We start from the raw sequence: 19,370 nt of genomic DNA, 5'->3' as shown, positions 1-19,370 counted from the left end.
TGTGTGTGTGTGGGTGGGGGGGGGGGGTGTATTTACATAGGCATAAATCGCTATACAAGTTCTTTTAGATACCTCAGGAAGACATCAAATTAGAGCTCTGCGTGGCTAATAATTTCATCAGAATTACATTTCTTTTATCACTTCCTCTTTCACGTGGTCGTGCGGTGAAAGGAAGTGAAAGGACTTTAGCATCTGGCTGCCCTGAGTCAAACAGACAAAGCCACGTCAGCACGTTCGCGTTCTGCCCTTCATGCAGTTCACGCGATCCTCCCGGCTGAAATGCAGAAACCCGGCAGGCAACGCGTGCCTCCCCCAAAGCCACCACCTCCCCCAGCCCCGCTCGCATAATCCCTGGAAAAGCCCTCTGTCAGCAGAAAAAAATGCCTGGTGGTGGTGCCGTCAGCTGATTGAGCAAGGTTTAGATACTGGGAGGAAACCTCTGCAGTGAGGCTCTATTCTGAGAAAACAACAACATTACACGACTGTGTTTTATTATTTATTTGACATACGCGTATTCCGGACCTTCTTTTTTTGACAGACACATACTCCAGACTACTCCTTCTACCGAGTTTCTGCATTGTACTGCCTGAGTAGCTGGCATACACGGTTGAAACCACACTATAACAGTCTTAGCCAGGATTTGACCTGCATCATCTGTCCCGTGGGTACCGCATTTCAGGTATTGCGACCCTACACTGCAGTAGATAGGTCCCCCTTGCCTGACCCTATGGATGTATACAGCTGCAGCTGCATTTTCTGCACGTCATTGATTCTCCTATTTTTGGAGATATGACGTAGTGCCTGAATCATGCAACATACAACTTTGCTGTACCTGGGCAGTTGATCTCATCTGCTTGATCAGAACCTCTGCAGGCAACCAAATAGTTCCAGCCACATGTGCAAACTAAGGACATTTTTTCAAAACCAGTAACATGTCTCCTGTCTGCCTTGTAGCATTTAGAGTTCCAACAAGGAATCTACGTGGTATCAGTCAGTGATTGGTTTAGCATTTTTGATGTTTTGTGCAGTCTTAGGAAGCTCCTGATGAAAAAAAGATACCAGCTCAAATATTATGTGAATACAGAAAGTAAAAGGTCTGATTCTGTGCTTGCTGCTTATGAGTAGAGGCAGCCATGTTTTATGTGCCATCAAATCCGTGAGGCCCCCTAGTGGTGTATCACCTTCATGCAGGCGTGAGTCAGTTCCACACTTCGAGGATGTCAAGCATGTCAACAGTTGTGCCATCAAGGAAAATGTCAGTAGATTAGTAACTTGTTCTCAAATCTTGGAAATATTATGTTTCCTTCATTTTTCACTTGGAATGTCATGAAAAGGCTCTGTTTTCCGTGATAAAATCCATATCTGTTGTAAGCATAGTCTGAATTCATGAGTGTTCGTTTTTTCTGTTTGGATTTGGTTATGCTTCAACACTGTGGGTATAGTAGCATATGATTTGCATGCCAACATTTAAGATTTCTTTATATAAGTTAATATTTAAGCACAGTTTAGGTGTTGCAATACAAAACTGAAATTTGGTTAAGGAATCCAACTTACAAACTATAAGTGAAAAGCCAAGAAGGTTCTTGTGCCCTCTTGTGCCTGGAAAGCATATCTGCAATAATGAAATACTGTAGTGCTCATGGTAACACTCATTTTTGACTGTGTATTCCTTCTTGGCGGATTAGTCCTGGAAATATTATGTCACTGACACTGACCTCAACAGGTTCCCCTCACTGTCTGTATCTTTCTGTATTTTCAGATCCAAAATGGCTGTCCACAAATCTGGGAATTTTAACATGCATTGAGTGTTCAGGCATCCACAGGGAAATGGGGGTGCATATTTCACGAATCCAGTCCATGGAGCTAGATAAATTAGGGACTTCTGAACTCTTGGTGAGTTAAAATCCTGCCAGTTTCAAAATGAAATGCGATTATCTTGCCTTTTCTCAGCATTGAGGAATTAGCCTTATTTTGGCCATCTAGATTGATTCTTTCTTGAAATGTCTAAGTGAGCTCACACTTTTCGTTTTTCAATGCTTGCAACTTCAGAAAAACTCAAACCAAGTAATTAGATATTCATGTTTAACAATAATTGTGATGCACTGGTACATTTCAGAAATCCTCAGCTTTACATAACATTATGAATGACTTAAATTATGAATATCTATTTACTTCTGTCAAATTTAAATAATTGACTGTTGATTCTGTGGCATGTTGGCTTGACTCTTTTCGTCTGTTTCCCTTTCAGCTGGCCAAGAATGTAGGGAACAGTAGTTTTAATGATATTATGGAAGGGAACCTACCTTATCCTTCTCCAAAGCCCACTCCATCAAGTGATATGTAAGTCCCTGACATGGCATAGGTTATATTTTATATCATATTTAAATTTATATTATATTATTATATTACAATTATATTTATATGAACTCTTTATAAGAGTTGAGACATTTGGTTTGAGAACACACAGATAATGTGCCTGCATGCCCTTGCTACCTGTGGAGTTGACGCCTCAGCGTCTGATCTGTTCTCTTAACAATGGTGTCACAACCCAATTAGGATAAGGCCTGCTGTCTAACACCACAGTGCAAATTAATACAAATGTTCTGTCCCAACCCTGCCAACATTTTGAATCTTGCTTGAACATTACTGTGTTGTGTCAGTTAATGTGTGTTTACTACCATTTATACCGCTTGGGCACTGATAGGAAAATAAATGTAAGATGGCTGTGCCACATCACAGAGCTCATAAAATGTGTCCTGCTTCTATAGTAACCAGTACCTCCTGTTTGTGTGCACATTTGGCAGTACTGCTGTCGCTGCACAGATACTCAAATTGCCTACAGTTTACCATTTTCAGATAGCAGCTTCATACAGTCTGTTTAATTCTCAATAATGGAAGTGATATCAGTGTTTCATGTGTCCCTAGTATAAATATCAAAAAATGTGCCCAATGTTTTATAAAAAAAAAATGGCGAGCTTGCTAAATTTAAAGTCCCTGTATTTCAGTACATTGGTGTGAAAACAAAGCCAATTGTATTCAAGCGTGTTTACCTGGCAGCACATTGATAGCTGGTTTAAATCACAGAAAATGACTGCTCTTGAATGCCAGTTATCTTGCAGTTGCATGTAAATTGGCTTACTAAAAGATTAAAGAAACGTGATTCCAAGCATGGTCGACTGCATTCCATCTGTTCGGAGCAATTTTGAATTTAGTTTCTGCAGCACGTCAGATGTTCATTGCTTGATTTTGCGGTTCACTTTCATACTTTCACACGCAACCCCAGTCCAGTGGCACAGTTAATCTTGGCACCATTGTATGCACACATGGAGAAAGTAAATGGTGAAAATATTCTTGTTTGTTTTACAGTATTAACAGGCTTGAATAAGAACTGCTGCCACTTTCAGGTGTCTGACAAAGGAACAAATAGCAACATATGGGCCTTTTATTACATCTTTGCATAGCAATGTAACGTGATGCAAATACATGCTGTAATTCCATGTGATATATACAGTCCAAAAACATCACTGACCCACCACCAAATTTCACAGTGGGTATGACACACATCTCCTTTTATGCATCTATGTTTCAATGCCAAACATGCTGATGCTGTATATTATATAATAATGCCAATAATTATGGATCCTTGACTTTGGTGAGATCTATTTTTTTTTTTATTTTTTTTATTGAGTTTATCTCCGTAATCATATTGTATTTTTTGTACATTGCCAGTCAGAGGATCCAATAATTCTGGAGGCCACTGTACGTAAATACTCTTCAACGAACAACTACAAATTAAGAAGTAATCCTTTCTGCTCCAAGGTTGCTTGCTTCAACCAGATTAACCCAGGCTGCCACCTTGTGGATTGGCAGTATACAACCTCAGATAGGGCTAAAATGAGCCGATAAAGGCACATATGGTATGTTAGCAAAGAGCTGCTTTGTCCTGAATCTATTCGAATCGGCTTCGATATTTAACAGGCCAGAGTGAGAGTTTTAGACCCATGACATGAGGTGGGTTCTTCTTAATGTATTGAAATTTTACTTGAGAACTGGCCATAGCTCACTGCCACCTTCGTCTCCACACAGGACGGCAAGGAAGGAGTTCATCAACGCCAAGTACGTGGACCACAAATTTGCCCGTAAGACCTGCACGTCTGCAGCCGCCAAGATGAGCGAGATGTATGAAGCTGTGAAGTCCAGGGACCTACTTGCACTAATCCAGGTCTATGCCGAGGGGGTGGAACTTATGGAGCCACTGCCCGAGACAGGCCAGGTAAGACATTGCCTTGGCCCCACCCCAAAACTAAGAGAGGAAGGGCTGGATATTGAAGAGTATGTGCTCATATTAAGTTGGGGGCTAAAGACGCAGACTCAAGTTGAGCCTGGGTAGATGCTGCAAGATCTGCAGGAATGAATGGAAGGTACACTGAAGTAAATGGTACTGTAGGAGCAGTGCTATTGTGTGGTACAATACAATAGTGGTTAAGGTACATGACCGCGACCTGCAAGGTCGGTGGCTTGATCCCTGGTGTAGCCACAATAAAGCTGCTGTTGGGCCCTTAACCCCACATTGCTCCAGGGGGGATTGTCTCCTGCTTAGTCTAATCAACTGTAAGTCGCTTTGGGTAAAAGCATCAACCAAATAACATGTAATGTAAGTGTGGTGTATTACAAGCTTGATGGCCTTTATAAGATAAGGGTGTTTAATATTTTGTTGTTCTAGAGTTTTTCGTTCAATCAGATAGGGGATGTCATGCAGGTTTGCACAGACAAACACAACCCCTCCTTACGCAAAGTATGTTCTTTTTGGCACGTATGGCACTCAAGAGTAACCACCGTAAAATCCCAAGAGTGTCATAAGGCACTCTCGATCTTATACCTCTTCAACCAATCAAAATGACTGCTATTGTTTTGAGCCCCTATTAAAACCATACTACATTTTCTACATTTTCTAAACCAAAGCCCAAACCCAGCTGTCATGCATACATGCCTGTAGGACACGTGAATATCAGAGGACAGTTTATTTTAGCGCGTGTGTGGGTTGAAGTGGTATAGCCAACATCATATTGCATTTGGTCTGTGTATTCCGCTATTGTACTTTTGTATGATATTGTACGTTTGTCAATAGTTTAATGTTTGTTCGCCTCCTATAATCCAACCCCGCGTCCATGTCGTACAAGGTGGTAACAGACAATTACAGGATCTTGACTTGCTATAGATAAGCCTGTAATTGTACTGGGTAAGGGGGCTCTGGTTATCCTAATTTTGAAATAAAGTACCATTTTAAATGTGCAGGTTGGTTAGAAAGCATTCGTGTGAGTAATCCCTTTTGGATAGCTTTTTGGACACTTTGGGCGTGCTTTATAAAAACATACTCTCATATATGTGAATAAAACACATGTGAAGGTTAATTGTCTTTGTTTTAATAGAAAAAGAAGCTTTTCTGATCGTTCATGAGTCAAAAAGGGATTTTGTATTTGCAAGGATTTGGGGATACTTGAGGATATCTGGGTTCTGTTTTTGGAAAACTCATGCGGAATTTGAATGCCTGTCAATATCTTGACCAAATTCTGTACACATCATGTTGACATCAAGTTTGTACAGAAATATAAAGTAGCTCTGGGTTGGTGCTTGACTTAGAAATTGACATATTCAGTGCTAAACTAGAAAAACATAAGGTGTTTGGTAATTTTGTTGGATTTTTATGTATCTTTTGTGTACACTGTATGTACATGCTCTTCAGAAACCATTCTCAAATTTCTGAATGGTCTAAGCTTCTTAATTAATTAAAGTCTTCAACCGTGTGCATGCAGTAAAAAGTTGCGATATTGACACTTCTACAAAATAGGCGGAAATTGCCCTCTTAGGGGGGGGGGCAAAGTGGAAAGGGTTTACCCTAAATTACTCCGGGGAGATTGGCTCCACTAGACAAGTAACTGATTGTAAAGTGGAAACCTTGAAAGGAACTTTTTGTTAACCCTTTCAGTCCCAAGAGTGCCATATGGCACTGATGTGTAACTGCCGTTAAATCCCAAGAGTGCCATTTGTCACTCTCGACCTATATGTATATGACTGCAATACTTTTGTTTTAAGCCTCTGTTAAAACCATACAAAATGTTCTCAGCTTTCTCAATTTTCTCGACCAAAGCCAAAACTCCTTGGGATTTGGGTGAAGACACTTGATATTGGGATTGGGACTGAAAGGGTTAAATGAAGCCTCTTTAGCTGAAGCAAGTAGATGCCATGATGCCCCTTTCTGCTGGCTGACACTGATTGATCATGTCTCCTCTTGATTTCCCCCTGTAGGAGCCAGGAGAGACGGCACTCCACTTTGCGGTGCGGATTTCAGACCAAACCTCACTTCACCTAGTGGACTTCCTTGTGCAGAACAGGTATGCTGATGGGCACATTTTCATTACACTACGCTAACTCATGCTGAGTAGTGCTTACTTTCCTTTGATCTCTTGCACCAATCATTACTATAAACACTGTGTTCCTGGATGGGTGTTACCAGCTAAATATTTGTTCAGGATTTAATAAGTGATTTGGAATGTCAGAGAATGTGTGTCAGCTATTGCAGCTGTTATGCCAGATGTATCTACGCGATCTAGGCTGTAGAGGCCGAGCCACACACCCCTTTTCTAATACATATTCGATAAACAACAGGGTTTGTTCTGTTTTATTATATTAGGGTTTTATTTTGAACACAATAACAGAATTGTCAGCACTGTGAGTGGTCAATTAAGCAGCAGGGGGCGCCAGAGTATGATGTGACAGCCAACTGAACCTTACCTAACCCTAGGTGACACTACCTACCGGCTAGCTTTGACACTGAGTAGGGTGGGGAGAGGGAATACTGACCACAGCACCTCATAGATAAATTATATTATATATTATAAACTGTTTAACGATTAATGCAAAATTTTGCAACAATTGATATTTTTTGCATTATAAATGTAGTAGCGTTGTGTAGTTAATGTACTGTAATATCAGCATGAAAGAAAAATGAAAAATAATTAGCATTTTTGGTGAGCTAGTAATAATCATTACACCTTCCTGTTTGTATTAGTTCAAACCTGCATAATTGAGCAGTCTAATGTATCTTAATGTTTGTCATTTTCAGCTTGGCCATGTATTTATTTGTTCAGTATTTCTCTACATAAAATGATAATATGCAAATTTCAAACTATTTTATACAAGTCCTATAAAAGTGTAAATATCTCCAAAAATATTTACTGCACACACATGGTTGAAAACTTAAATTAAAGAAGAGGCTTGTACCATTCCTAAATTTGAACAAATTTATGTCAGAGCATGTACATACTGTACAGCGAGAGATACCCAAAAAATACGAAAAGCCTTAAGTTTTTATAGTTTAGCACTGCATATTTCAATTTCAAATAAAAGGCTGATAAGCATCTAAACTGTTCTCACTAGCAAAGAGTCTTTTTAACAGTCTAGCATCATCGTTTTGCATTTTATTACGTCAAAGTTTTTTGTATTATATAAATATGAGCATTTCTTGGTTCACTTAGGTTTGCATTTTTTAGCAGCAGCATCCATCTTAGTGACAGACTAATTATCTCTCGTATTTGTATACTATTTGTTAGCTTTTCTTGGAGCGATTAACGTCATTCGAGTGTCCAAATTAATTTCCAGGTAGGGAAGTGCAGTACCATCATGTAGATTATGTATTGGAAACTTCACAGCGTTTTAAATTGTACTCAGAAAACGTGTCTATAATGAAGGAACTACAAATTGTGTATCTGTTTGTACTGCCTTTTTCAGGATTGTAATGTGTTTTCTTGAAACTTGAGCAATGAAACTTAATGAAACTTGAGCAAATCCAGGCCTCAACATCAGTATCCTACCCAAAGTTTTAATTTGCATCGAGTGATCACATCAATCAACAACAACGCTATGCAGCGTCACCTCCTGACCCTCTCCGTGCCTTGTTCTGTGCAGCGGCAATCTGGACAAGCAGACAGAGAAGGGGAACACGGCACTGCACTACTGCTGCATGTACGAGAAGCACGAATGCCTAAAGCTGCTTCTCAGGGGCAAGCCGGCAACTGACATCAGTGAGTACCTGGCCACTGGCCATCTCCACATCTCCACCCCTACCATTGGCACTCATCAACGGGATTACATTACATCGGACCTGGGGCTGGGTCAGATAAGTAATTGTTTTGGATTCCAATATTTTTTTATGCTTTACTGAGCTTGTCTGGTGTATTCCTACAGTATGACATACTCTCAAAAAGTGCAAACCCCGCCATCTGGTCCTATGTGAATCCAAAACAATGACTGATATGATCCAGGTCTGCATTACTGTGCTTTATTTCGCAATGCTTTTAACCAAGGTGACGTACAGAGTGCATACTGAAGGTCATTGGAACAAATACAAACACAGATGAAGTGCAATTCTATCATCAAGTAACAGCCAGTATCCATAGCTATGAACGGTGATTACAAGTAGTGGTGTTGGTAGACTTATATGCATTCTATATATTCTATGTCCTTTGAGAAGTGTGGCCCCATCACTGCTTAGATTTTTTTTAGATAGCCATTGTGAGCCCACATTTAGCCCTACACTGTTGATTGGTTGCCACCTTGTGTTATTTCAGCCAATCTGAATGGAGAGACGGCGCTGGATGTAGCCAGGAGGCTGAGGAGCATTCAGTGTGAAGAACCAGTAAGTATCTTGTGTAATTTCAGGAAATGCAAACCAGTATATCTTTGTAAACATTTCAGTGTATATGTGTTTTTTTTCTTCTTTTTTTTTTTCTTCATTTAACATAATGTTAACAAATGCAGGGCAAACCTTAAGCGGATGCCAATACATCTACGGCAGGACTGCCCAACCTTGTTCCTGTAGGTTTTCGTTTCAATCCTAATGTGGCACACCGGAATTGAATAATTAGCAGTGAGATCTCTTGCTGCTGAATGAGGTGTGCTTTTTTAGGGTCGGAATGAAAACCTACAGGACGGTAGATCTCCAGGTACAGGGCTGGGCAGTCCTGATCTGTGCCATGATAAAGATTGTCCCCACTAGGCGGCAGCAGCTGCTATCGAATGCAATGTAGGTCTGTTCAAGCTGCTAAATCTGTCTAATTTTCACTGGCAGCAGTCTGCATGTGACACCTGAACGGTCATGTGATAATAAGAGTCACGCCATGTGCGAGTAATTACCAGGTTCTGCGCCGATTATTAAAGTGCTAATGTCTTGAACACGGTGTCCTTCAGTCTGTTCTGTGATTCCCTTAGGGCTCCCATGAGAGAAACAGGTATCGCTGCTCTGTGATTGCATGTAACATCATACAAATTATCTGGGGTGTATAACGGACATTTTGTCAATTCTGCTGATGTTGTTTGCTTCTCTCCAGCTAGCTTTAATGCAGCTTGCCCAAACATCTTATTTGTCAGCCGGCCATTTCACAGAGTCCAGCTCGCAGTTGAAAACTGTGAAGAAAGTCAAAAGATTTTTATTTTAATGAAAATAATGAAAACATTTTCGGTCTGGTTTCGAGCAGTGTCCCGGTTGACCGGAGTCTAATATGCCCATACCCTCCACACAACCCCACCTCACCCCATAAAGCTTGTGCAGGCAGCAGCCGGGAAGTTCAACCCTCACGTACACGTGGAGTACGAGTGGTGCCTGGGCCTAGAGGAGATTGATGAGAGTGATGATGACCTGGACGACAAGGTGAGAGCAACGCCGCTCTGGCCACGCCCTATCGTGGAGCTCGCACACGTCACATGACCTGCCCTGAGTAGTGCAGTGTCTCCACCCAAATGCTTAAGGTGGGAGTTTCCCTGCTGGTAGAGAAGCTACAGTGGCTTCAGAAAGTATGAATTGTGAATGTGAATTTCCACTTTCAAAATATCCACCCTTTTCCTACTATGGCTTGGCATTAATGGATGAGATTCAGCCAATTAAAAGCAGTCAGTAATTATATTTTAAGCAGTTAATTGCTTTCTCTTGTAAAGGCATTGCACTTGCATTCTGAGTGGAAACTATCCACACCAACTCATTTGCAGGCCGTTGTAATTTGAACCGTTAAAGAGAATGGGATGCTGATGCACTTACAGTATAAAAAGGAACACAGTGTTTGTGTGTAAAATCTTGCCTGGTGAGAAATACACTTCATTGTGCTAATTTAATTCTGTCTGTGAGCTTTTTATTGTGCTGATACACAATGCTTGTGTCAGCCTTTTCATATCTGATCTGGTTTCTTACTGTACAGTAAAGCACTATTCTCTGAAAGCTATAAGAGGTGCAAGTTTTACAATGGAGAAGTGTGGTCGTTTTGCCATTTGAATTGTTTATTGTACTTCCCCTTGTTTCCTGCCTGATGCTGTACTGACTGACCTCCCTCAAATTCAAATCTCTCTCAGATTTAAACTCAAAATCCTTTATTGGCAGAAAGTACTACATTTGACCAAAGTACCAGTACATCATTGTATAGAAACATTAAAGCAACTTAGTAATCAGTGAACAGTCTACCCTTTTGTTTGTTTGACTTCATTCATGCAAGGAGACAGCAGAGAGTCAAGTCAAGTCATCGCTTATTTAAAGTGCATTTCACAGTCTCAACCCACTGTACATTTAAAAACATAAAAGACTGTAAAAGATAGCACATAGTGATTGGGCTACAGTTTAAAGTAACAACAATAACAGAACAACAACATCAAGTCAAAGGGGGTCATAAGAGACTGAGGGGAAAAATGTTTTTAGTTTACATTAAATATTAACATAAATTGCGTGTAGAATTGATGGTGGAAGAGAGGGTAACACATAGAGATGGGATCCCCTGTCCAAACAGGGAGACTCGTACACGGCCTGGAACGCTCCGCAAATCACGCCGCTAATAACCGTTCTCCCTCTCCTCCCCTTCCCTCCTCTCTCCCCCCGTTGGCGCCCTGTAGCCCAGCCCCATTAAGAAGGAGCGCTCCCCCCGCCCCCAGAGTTTCTGCCACTCCTCCAGCCTGTCGCCCCAGGAGAAGCTGTCCCTGCCCGGCTTCCTGGGGCAGCGGGACAAGCAGCGTCTCTCCTACAGCGCCTTCACCAACCAGATGTACAGCGTGTCCACCGACTCCCCCACCTCGCCCGTCATCGACGCCCCACCCCTGCCCCCCAGACACATCGGGAAAGGTAGCAGCGCCGAGTCACGGGCGCCCGCTTCTGCCCAAACCCCCGACGAGCGTGTACTTCAAATACCTGTAGTGTGCTCCCGGTCCTCACTCCTGGTCCTGGAGAGCCGCAGGGTGTGCTGGTTTTTGTCATTACTCAGTGAGAGATCTCATTGAGCTGCTAATTATTCAAATCCGGTGTGCCACATTAGGATTGAAACGATAACCTACAGGAACAGGGTTGGGCAGTCCTGCCATAGATGCATTGGCATCCGTTTAAGGTTTGCCATGCATATGTTAACATTATGTTAGATGAAGGAACAAAAACTAAAACAAAAACCACACATGTACACAATTGATTGATTAAAGCAGTTAGTTACGCAGTTAGCTCACCTCACCTGGTTTCTTGGGTCTGAATTGGCTGCTGATATAAAGGCGAAAACTAAAACCAGCACACTCTGCGAGTGTCCAGGACCACTGATCTAGTGTGTACTGTGTAGTGTGTGGATGCATGTACTCATGTATAGTGATGAGGTCTGCATTATAGGAGAGCGTATGATGTAGCACCTTGTATAATTACAGTTTTTCTCAGTACAGAATTGGCTGTGTTATAAGGTGATATAATTATCAGAGAGTTTCATTAGCATTGTGAGAATGGTATGTGATAGCCTGGTAGGTCGTTTTTAGGAAGGGTGTGAACAGCTTGTGTTGGCTTGAAATAGACTGGAAATAGATTGAGGAATTTTAAGAAGTCAGTTGTTCTGTTTCAGTGGACCCAAAAGACTCTTGCTATTATAAGCCCGGTATGGTCTCCTGGAGTTGGGAGTACACACCTAAGAGAAGAAGATTATTTGCCAGAATCAACTAGAGGAAAGGGGTATCTTAGCAACTTCACAAACAAGGATTTTCCAAGAAAGGTGGCTGTAGGCAAGCGCAACTGAAGCCATTATTACAGTAGCTGATGCTTCTAAGAGTAAATACAGGCCCGTGAACATCATAAAGGTTTCCCAACCAAGTCTAGTCATATAATTAAACAAGCATGAATAAATGAACATCACTAAATAACTTCAGGGCCATATCTCCAGGCAAATCAGCAGAATCATAGAGGCTGTTTCCTTTGGTGCTTTTCTTTTTAGATTTGCCTTCCTGTTTAAAGGCTAAAGAGAGCCCATGTGTGAAGCGAATGCTCTTTCACAGTCACTTTTTTCTCTCTCTCTCTCTCTCTCTCTCTCTTTCTCTCACACACACACACACCAACCCTCACACACACTATTTCTCTCCTCTCATTCTGGCCCTCTGTTTTTCTCTCACAGTGCCACTTCTTGCCTTTTCTGGATCTCAGATGTCACACTATGCCACTCTGGCTGGCACCCGGCCCTATATCAGTGAATATCTTCTTATTCAGTTTCTCTCACCTGCTTCCTCTCCATTCCCAGTACCCCTGTGGTGGTGCCGTTGACCCCTCTCTCCTGCTGAGCTTTCTATTACCTGCATCAGTGAGCACTACTTCCAACATGTGTGGTTTGGGGTTGCCTCTCTGTTAGCATTCAGCGGTAGGTAAATGCTAACAAGCTATAATTTGTCCATTTTAATGAAGGGGTGGTTCTGAGACTGCTGGTAATACTTACACACAGTTTTGTAAGTTCATAAGCTAGTCAGTTTTGCTTGAATATGAGGTCAACTGCATTAAATCTATTTTAAAAAGCACTAAAACTATTTTTACCAGTTCCTCAAAATGTGAAGTTTGTCTATACCCAGCTGAAGTTTTATCAACCGGTTTCAATGGCAAATTATTATTTTCTTTCATCATTACAGGTATTTCTTTCAAAAACTTAATTGTTTTGGATTCAATTACTTTTCTGTGCTTGAGTGATCTTGCCTGGTGCAAGCACTTGAGAGTATTTCATAGGTTCCAATACACCGGAGAAGGGTGGGTCAAATATGTAATTGTTTTGGATTCAAATACTTTCTAACGTAATCTGGTCCTCGCACCAGGCAAGATCAATGGAGCACAGAAAAGTATTTGAATCCAAAACTATTACGTATTTGACCCAGGTCTAGTGGATACATGATTTTTTTTTACACTTACGCTTTCCCATTTTTTATCCCCAATTTGGAATGTCCGATCATCTGCGCTCATTGCCTCAACCTCCGCTATCGATTGAAAAGCACTGCACACACTGTGATAGTCAGTACACATTTATCATGAAGACTTGTGGGTCTCCAGCTGACCAGCAGGGGTCACTGGTGTGAAAAGTGAATTCTGGGATTTGGAAGAGTTGATTCAGACCACTATTTTAGTAAAGGTTGGAAGGAGGACACATAGTAATCTGCTGCTCTGGTTCTAGCAGTATTGTGTTAATATTTACTGAAAACTCACACAAATGTGAAACAGAAACAAAGCCTTCAGGTGATCTGAAAGCTGTGCATACCTGTGCATGTTGTTTCACAACATAATAAATCAAATTGAATTAATTGCACTTTTCTTAATAAAAGAATAAATACAAACATTTTAACTTGTAAAATGCTTCCAGTTAGAGTTGAACTAAGATATGTTTATTAACAGGGACCCCAAACAGTGCCATTCAGCAGTTCATAAAACAGTATCTTGTCCAGCACAGCTAATGGGATAATCGAGACAAACCTTAAACAGAGAGCAGTCATGCTCTCTATGCTCCATACTTTCCTTTTGGCTTTGACAGAAACTCAGTGAACATGAATCTTCTGAACACACAGTACTCTTGGCTGTCTCCAGGATAGCCAAGTACTGCTGATGAAACAAGATTGTAAATTGTACAGTGGCTTGTTGTATTGAGTTTGCTATGCTCAGTGACTGCACGTGATAAAGTAAATAAGTCCAAACGAGCTCAACGTAAAAGATGGGGAGTTTGTATTGCTTAATGTCTTTAAAAAGTAAACGCAGTGTTAACAAATTAATTGGCAGAAAAAAGGTAAAACAGCTCAATTTAAGTGTTAAATTGCATATATTTTACATTCATATGGTGCAGTCCATAAGTATTTGGACAGTGGTATAATTTATGTTCTTTTAGCTCTGTACTTCAGCACATTGCATTTGAAATCAAAGTGCAGACACATTTAATTTGAGGATAATTACATACATCCATACCTCCATACCTGTAGGAAGGACACGTTTGAATACACCTGACACATCAGAAACAGCTGAGAAGCCAACTGTTTGATGACTTTTGGTCCCCTAAAATAAGGGAACAATGTATCAAAAAGGATGCAATTCCTACATGCATCACCTTAATATGGTTGTAAATACCCTCAAATTAATGGTGACAGTCTGTACTTTTTGTTTCATTTCAAATCCAATGTGCTGGAGTACAGAGCAACAAGAACAGAAATTGTACCACTGTCCAAATACTTACAGACTGCACTGTATTTTAAAAGACAAGACAAGATTCACCAGTCCCTATCCCATTCGTATCCTACATCTCTCACCTTATTGTAACCAATCAGGTGTTGCCCTGTCCTTGTCAATCATCTGCTTGTTATCTTCCACATCCCAGTGGTCCGCTGTTGTATTTTGTTACTGTCGATGCTGTTGTTCACCCGTGTGACACTGTCCTCACGCTTATCCCTGTGGCATATCCCCCCTTAACCCTGTACCACACCTCTATTTACAGATGAGGTCTGGATCTCACCCCTCCTAGAACACATCCAGGTGGAGCCATCCTGCCTGTCAGTCACTGCATGTCATATCTGTCATTCTTCTAGCTCCCTCCACTGGCCCTTCCTCCACCCTCCCCCTGGGGTCACAGCCCCCTGGGGGCTCTGCCCTGTCTAAGAAGCGGCCACCACCCCCTCCCTCCGGACACACTCGCACCCTGTCTGAACCGCCCTGCCCTCTACCTCTTGGCTCACAGAGTAAAGGTGGGATAACTCAGGGTGAGTCGGGCGGGAATAAGTAATAGAAAATAAAAAATCTGAGAAAAATGTAACTCCGAAAGAACTGTGAGGAAGCTTATGTTCTTCCTGGCCTTTGGCTGTTCAGAGATGAGCAGTTGCTATGGCAACTACAGTAAGCTATTTCCATCGTGGAAACCAGTGGGCTGTTTTTTTTTTCTGCTCTGGTGCATACAGTAAACCCACCGATGAGTAATGGCCGGAGCCTTTCCTTGTCAATGGTCGCGTCCTACTGTACGTGCATGAGACTTACAGTATAACAGCACAGAAACCTGGCTCTCGTTTGCTCCTCTCGGCAGAACTGGGAATGTTTATTTCATGCATCCATTTCTGTTGCTTAAACACCTTTATAAATGTCTCCAAGTGCATTAACACCAACATTTCACCTGTTCAAGCATACTTCAATTCTTTGGTTGCACTTTAAATTATTTGTGTGGAACTACAACTGAATTATAACTATATGCCTTACATTTTTAATCAATGTGGACCTTGTAATGTCTGTTTTTGATATTTACATTTTTGACAACATGATTTGACCCATATGAGCCCTGATTGGGCTCTACTCCACAGCAGAATTACTACAGAGCAGAGCATATTTAAGAACATTGTTTATAGAAGAATTAAATTGTGTAGAAAAGTGGATTTGAAATCTCTTGAGATTTTGAACTGCTTGGGAGTCTTGTGTTTATGTGTCCACTTCACACAGTAGTAGGATCAAAGGTCTTGAATTGCTCTATTTAAAAAAACCATCAGATGAAAATGATTTTTGCTACATCAAGATGGTTCAGCTATATGGTGTCCCATTATACATACAGTAGTTCATTCTCTTGTTCCACTGCAGTCCACACCCTCTTAGAACCAGAACCAAAATGAAAAAAAAGTTCTACAATGTCTCAATTCACACTTCACCCATTTTGCTCATTGTAAACCGACTGTATAACTTGATCAAATGACAACTGAAATTGGTCACATGAGAAATTTTTGCGGATATGAACTACTGATTATTTTCATGTGAGCAATGGCACACGTGTGACTGTTACCAGCAGAACAGTGAGTGATACCCTCTAGAGGAACCACCTCCAGGAAAAGAATATAGATTCATTTGGGCCCCCCGAATACTGCCTTGGAATCAGTTTCCAGTGTCGCATAATTTTTGGGGTTAGGATTACGGTTTGTTATGCCAATCACAAAATTGGGGAGTTAGAGGCTGGAGGCACCTGTACCTGTGAGACAGCAGGCCTTAATTGCTGCTAATGGATGGCTCGGCTTCACGTCCCCTCATATGCTGCCTGCTAAATGTGCATGAAGATTAACTGGATTCCCAGAAGCCAATTCTGCCATTAGTACATATTGGTCTTCATTGCTGCTGCAATCAATATTCGTTAAAAGGATGATACTTATTTTTTATGTTTACACACAGTGATGCTTTTATTAGTTCCAGTTTTTAAGGCGGTCCTGGGGGCCGATGTGTATGCTGGTTTTTGTTCCAACCGCAGTTTTAATAAGTAATTGTGTCGGCGTAAAGAATAGAAGTTCACATTGTGCTGTATTGCAAATACATAAAAATAATATATATATTTTAACTGATCAAATTTAAGACTGAGCCAAATCCAGAGGTTGCTAATTGGCTAATATGTGAACACATGGTCACTCATACTAGCTTGGTTGATAATGAAAACGATAACAAGTCAAACTTGCATTGTGTTTGGCAAAATAATTTGCAAAGCAATTACGAGGCAGTTGATTCGCCTTCACTCTTAAATTTTATCAGTTTAAAAATAATTACCTCTATGTAATCATTCACAATCTAGCAGCACAGTGTGTAGATGGGACTTAAATTCTTCATGGCATGCATAGTTATTTATGACATAATCATGCTAAAAAGGGTAAATAATCCCTGAAAAATGTGATGAAGACAAATGTACAACTTGTTATTTACTAAGGGATTGCAGCTGTAGTTGGAACAAAAACCAGCATACACATAGGTACCCAGGACCGAGTTTGGTCTGTAGTTTGGTGCACACAACAGGGTAATGGGGAAAATTTTGTGCCCGATCCACCCCCTTACAACCATTGTGTCGGGGCTTCCCGACTTGAGAACCGCTTATTGCAACTGATTACCAGCCCAGATTATCCTGTAATGTAAGGTGTTTACAGACAGAATCGAAACTTTCCCGGTCTACTCAGTGTCTTCCCGATTTCTAATCTAAATATCAAACATATTCACAGAAAGAATCTGTGAAATCTGCTGTTGTGTGGGGTCTCCCACATTTTCAATATCGGTTAGGATTTTAAAAGTCCTGTAGTGTCCACTGGGCTTTAGCTGTCAGCATCTTGAAAGACAGTTCTTTACAACAGCAGGACTATTACCATTGCGGACTGGAATTGGTTTCCCTGATGTTTTTATTTTTTTATATACAATTCTACCTTCCACCATTTTGCATTTAGATGTTTTCTGATATATCCAAGCTATTTTTTGTTTACTTTGTGAAACCACAGCCCACATTCCATTAGGAACCCAGCCTAATGCAGTACTTGCATATATACTAAGCTTTAAAAATGGCCTGATGTAGCCTGGCTTCATCCCTTATATTGATCTGGTGCTTACAGGGAGTGACTCGACTCCAGTCTCTGTGAACAGGACTTCATCTGCAGCAAACAGGTTCGAAGGCATTCTACATCAGCAAAGGTATACAAAACTCCCTGCCCTCTCTGTCTCTCAGGTCACACTTTGGAGACCTGGCAAATCTCTTGATTCTGCAAGGTGTTTGTAGTTGGCTGTACGTTGGGAAATACTATTTTCTTAGCAGAATTTTCCCTTGGTGATTCTTGTTTGCTTCATATGTTTTCAGCACTACTTCTAGTTCCACAAAATCTACACTTGGTCCAAGGGTCCTTCCCAAACTACCTCAAAAAGGTAGGTCCCAGCTAGGGAGAGTTCTATCGTCATCTGAAATGCTATCAGTAGGGCAATGTTCCCCTCTTCACCTTGAATGGTGCTTCTTATTACATCTCGCTGTATGGCTTACAGCAAGGCTCATCAAATCTGGCCCTTGCATTCCAAATCCAGCCATGGCTTTCTTGTCTCCAGGGTAACTGAACAATTAGTGCTACTGTCTTCACACCTGAATCCCATGTAAAGGAAGAGTGTAAAACCAACAGTTATCTGCCATGAAGGACCATGTTTTTATTATCCTTGCCATACAGCAAATGTCTATAATGGGAGTGAAGCTCATTTTGGGTGGGAAAAAGATTTTACGATATGGCTGTTAAATACAAATATCTTCACAGTGCTTTTCCTTATTCCTATTCCTTAGTGGCACTACGGAAGATTGACACCATTCATCACCCCTCTATAGACAAGCCCAGTCAGCCCCTTGAGTTGTTCCAGAAGTCTCCCCAGACTACTGAGACTCCTCACAAGGCTCCACTTCCAGAAAAGCCCTACCTGGTAGAATTACGACCAAAGCCCCAGGCCTCAGACTTGCCCCCAAAGCCGGGAGAACTGCCTCCGAAACCCCAGCTGTCTGACCTTCCCCCGAAACCCCAATTCACCGACCTTCCACCCAAGCCTCAAATCAAGGACCTCCCGCCTAAGCCCCAACTCTCAGACATTCCTCCTAAACCACCGGTGACCGACCCTGTCCAGAGGCCGCCCTCCGGTGAGGTGACGCCAAAACTGCAGCCCCCCGACACATTAGCCTCCAACCAGCAGGGGGAACTGGTGCCCAAACAGCCCAGTGAGGACACCAATGGCACCCCACCCAGTGCCACTGAGATGCCTGTTCCACTGCCCCGGAAGATCAATACAGTGAGTAGCGGTGACTGCCTCAAGTCTGTTTTGAGGAAGATGCAAAGCATGGACCTATTTCACCTGAAGAGCTACAATTGGTTATGTTCCCCAGTCCTATTCAAATGGTTAATACTCACAGAACAGGAGAAATTACTAATTGAAACAATGGCATAAACAATGGCGTATTTGTCATCAGCAGGTTTTTAGATTTTCGAGATCAGGGGTCTCCAATCTTATCTGAAAAAGGCCGATGTGGGTGAAAGTGTTTGTGTTAGCCCAGCACTAATACACCTGGTTCTACTTAACAAGGTCTGGATTGAAGACCATGATTGGATAATTAGTTGAATCAGGTGTCGTAATAGTAGGCCAAAACAAAACCATTATACCCATAACCCATGACTGGACACCCCTGGCATGTATATCACAAAGCAGGACTACTGAATTACTGGATAAGTTCTCCGAACAGCTGTTTTTACTTTAGTCCTTGTTCCAGGTTTTACTTGGTGAACTTATC

At 41.5% G+C, this 19,370-nt stretch overlaps 1 protein-coding gene across 5 annotated transcripts in view; it reads left to right on the top strand.

Annotated features, from left to right (window-relative positions):
• LOC133125874 (arf-GAP with SH3 domain, ANK repeat and PH domain-containing protein 1-like) overlaps positions 1 to 19,370 on the top strand; it is a 109,191-nt gene that overhangs the window by 86,226 nt on the left and 3,595 nt on the right. The window contains exons 15-26 of one of the 5 annotated variants that reach the window (XM_061237569.1): positions 1,760 to 1,893; positions 2,249 to 2,340; positions 4,087 to 4,273; positions 6,307 to 6,392; positions 7,966 to 8,081; positions 8,628 to 8,695; positions 9,599 to 9,706; positions 10,930 to 11,155; positions 14,875 to 15,030; positions 17,674 to 17,752; positions 17,916 to 17,980; positions 18,381 to 18,874. In XM_061237569.1, the coding sequence (XP_061093553.1) occupies positions 1,760 to 1,893; positions 2,249 to 2,340; positions 4,087 to 4,273; positions 6,307 to 6,392; positions 7,966 to 8,081; positions 8,628 to 8,695; positions 9,599 to 9,706; positions 10,930 to 11,155; positions 14,875 to 15,030; positions 17,674 to 17,752; positions 17,916 to 17,980; positions 18,381 to 18,874 (1,811 nt within the window). Of the gene's footprint in view, positions 1 to 1,759; positions 1,894 to 2,248; positions 2,341 to 4,086; positions 4,274 to 6,306; positions 6,393 to 7,965; positions 8,082 to 8,627; positions 8,696 to 9,598; positions 9,707 to 10,929; positions 11,156 to 12,446; positions 12,519 to 12,569; positions 12,687 to 14,874; positions 15,046 to 17,673; positions 17,753 to 17,915; positions 17,981 to 18,380; positions 18,875 to 19,370 lie in introns of those variants that run through there. The other 4 variants (XM_061237568.1, XM_061237570.1, XM_061237572.1 and 1 more) reach the window with 4 other exon arrangements.

This window comes from Conger conger, chromosome 4 (assembly GCF_963514075.1).
Source record: "Conger conger chromosome 4, fConCon1.1, whole genome shotgun sequence".
Classification (NCBI taxonomy): Eukaryota; Metazoa; Chordata; class Actinopteri; order Anguilliformes; family Congridae; genus Conger; species Conger conger.
Note: the sequence above shows the minus strand (reverse complement) of the source record. Positions and strands in the feature narration are given on the sequence as shown.